At 39.8% G+C, this 2128-nt stretch overlaps 1 protein-coding gene across 1 annotated transcript; it reads right to left on the bottom strand.

Annotated features, from left to right (window-relative positions):
• Window positions 1-585: 585 nt before the first annotated feature.
• Window positions 586-1539, bottom strand: LOC103583995 (olfactory receptor 5A1-like). Its single transcript, XM_008565150.1, has one exon. The coding sequence runs from the start codon at window positions 1537-1539 to the stop codon at window positions 586-588; it is 954 nt and encodes a 317-aa protein (XP_008563372.1).
• Between the last annotated feature and the right edge of the window lie 589 nt (window positions 1540-2128).

The raw sequence follows: 2128 nt of genomic DNA, 5'->3' as shown, positions 1-2128 counted from the left end.
TACTGCACCCCCTCCTGCTCTCTCTCTCTCTCTCTCTCTCTCTCTCTCTTCCCTTCTTTTCTTTTTTCCTCTCGTTATCTCTCTCTTTCTCATACACTCTTTCTGTGTGTGTTTGAGATCAAAGTTTTAAAATGTTCCTTTAAAAACTATTCTTAATAATTGTATATTTAATTTTATGCATTATTTGATTTTATTTTTATTGAAATAGAAACAAATGATTAACAAATAAAAATAAATAAAACAAGTAAAGAAAATTTATGAAGAAAAGAACAGGCTGTGCAGTGTCTTGGGTTCTTGTAATATTTCTACACATAGTATCTATCAGCATCTCTGTTTTCAAAAATGTAATCAGCTTTAGGTTTTAATCTACCTGGGCTCTCATCACAAAAACTGGCCTGCCAAATGGTATTTAATGTTGGTGGCAATGCTTGAGACAGATGACTTAATGGGGACAGCTAAACAAAATGGCATCAGAATCAAAGAAACCAGTTTCCCACTTTTCTCTACCCAGCTATTCTTGTGATCTATACAAGGGCACTAACATGTCCTTACTTCCATCTTCCCTATAGTATTAAGAATATCTGCTCAAATGTTATTCTTACTGAGGAAAATGCCCCACCTCTTTATTAACCTTGTGAGGGCCTCTTTGATGTCCTTGTTCCTCAGACTGTAGATCAGAGGGTTTAACATGGGGACAAAGATGACATAGAAAACAGACAGCACCTTGTGCTTCATGGAGTGGCCAGAGCCAGGATGCATGTACACAGAGAGGGCTGTGCCATAGTACCGTGTCACAGCAGCCAGGTGGGAGGCACAGGTGTTCAAGGCCTTGGCACTTCCTTTGACTGAGGATATTTTCAGGATGGAAGCTGCAATGAAACCATACGATAAGAGGATAACAAGCAAAGTACCCACTCCCACAAAAATAGATACCAGAAAAACCATCAATTGACAGATGAAGGGATTGGAGCATGACAAAGAAATAACCTGAGGTATGTCACAGAAGAAATGTTGAATAATATTTGGCCCACAGTAGGAGAGGTGAAAGCACGGGACTGTTCGAACTAAGCTACTGAGGAAACCACTCCCACAGGCCACAGCAATCATCTTCCAACAGCGGCCAGGGACCATGATGCCTGAGTACTGCAGAGGGCTACCAATGGCAACATAGCGGTCATAGGCCATGGTTGCCAAGAGGCAGCACTCAGCCAGACTCATGCAGGCAGCAACAAACAACTGAGTGGCACAGGCCATGAAGGAAATTGTTTTCTCATCACATAAGAAGTCTGACAGCATCCTTGGGCTGATGGAAGAAGAGTAGCAGATGTCTATAAATGACAGAGAACTGAGAAAAAGGTACATGGGTGTGTGCAGGTTAGAGTTGATCCTGATGAGAATGATAAGACCCAGGTTCCACATCAGGGTCACAAGGTAGATGCCCAGGAAGACTGGAAAGAGGATGAGCTGCAGCTCTTTTTCATCTGAAAGTCCAAGGAGAATAAACATGTCCACAGAGGTGTGGTTTCCATCCTCTTCCATAGATCTGCTTGATGCCACCTGCTGGGAAAAAGGTGCAGAGAAGGAAGTGCTTTTATTACCATGAAAGAAAAATAAAAACACTTAAATTTTGTTTTTAGTCAGGCTGCTGGTTAAGTATACAACCTTGAATCATCCATGTTTAGTTAATTCATGCTCTCCATGTACAAACATAAACTGTAACTTAAAAAAATCTCTTTAATAAATATTATTATTCTGTCTATGTTGACAAAAGACAGTAAATCATCATTAGTATGATACCACCAAAATGACTCAATTTTATGTTTTCCCTTGTCACTTTTTGCAAATGTATGAGACTTTGGTGATATGCCAAATGAGGAAATACTGTGAAACAGGATAATTCTGCTCAGGCATAGATCTGCTATTCACTAAGTGCTTGTAGACACCCGTGAATTATGCTGGGCCTCCTGTGTCAAATGAGAATGCTCTTTAAAACGTCTTCAGTGGCTTTTTAAAATATCTGTGAGAACTAACATTCAATTAACCTATAATGAGGGGGTATTGTTAATTCTGTAGCTGCCTCTTTGTTTTTATAAAGCCTGGAGAGATAAAAGAATAATATGGCAGGAGG

This window comes from Galeopterus variegatus, unplaced genomic scaffold (genome assembly GCF_000696425.1).
Source record: "Galeopterus variegatus unplaced genomic scaffold, G_variegatus-3.0.2 Scaffold33663, whole genome shotgun sequence".
Taxonomy (NCBI): Eukaryota; Metazoa; Chordata; class Mammalia; order Dermoptera; family Cynocephalidae; genus Galeopterus; species Galeopterus variegatus.
Note: the sequence above shows the minus strand (reverse complement) of the source record. Positions and strands in the feature narration are given on the sequence as shown.

Bases quoted from the DNA above. Each gene is read 5' to 3' on its own strand.
- LOC103583995 (XM_008565150.1), bottom strand. From the start codon at position 1,539: ATGGAAGAGGATGGAAACCACACCTCTGTGGACATGTTTATTCTCCTT.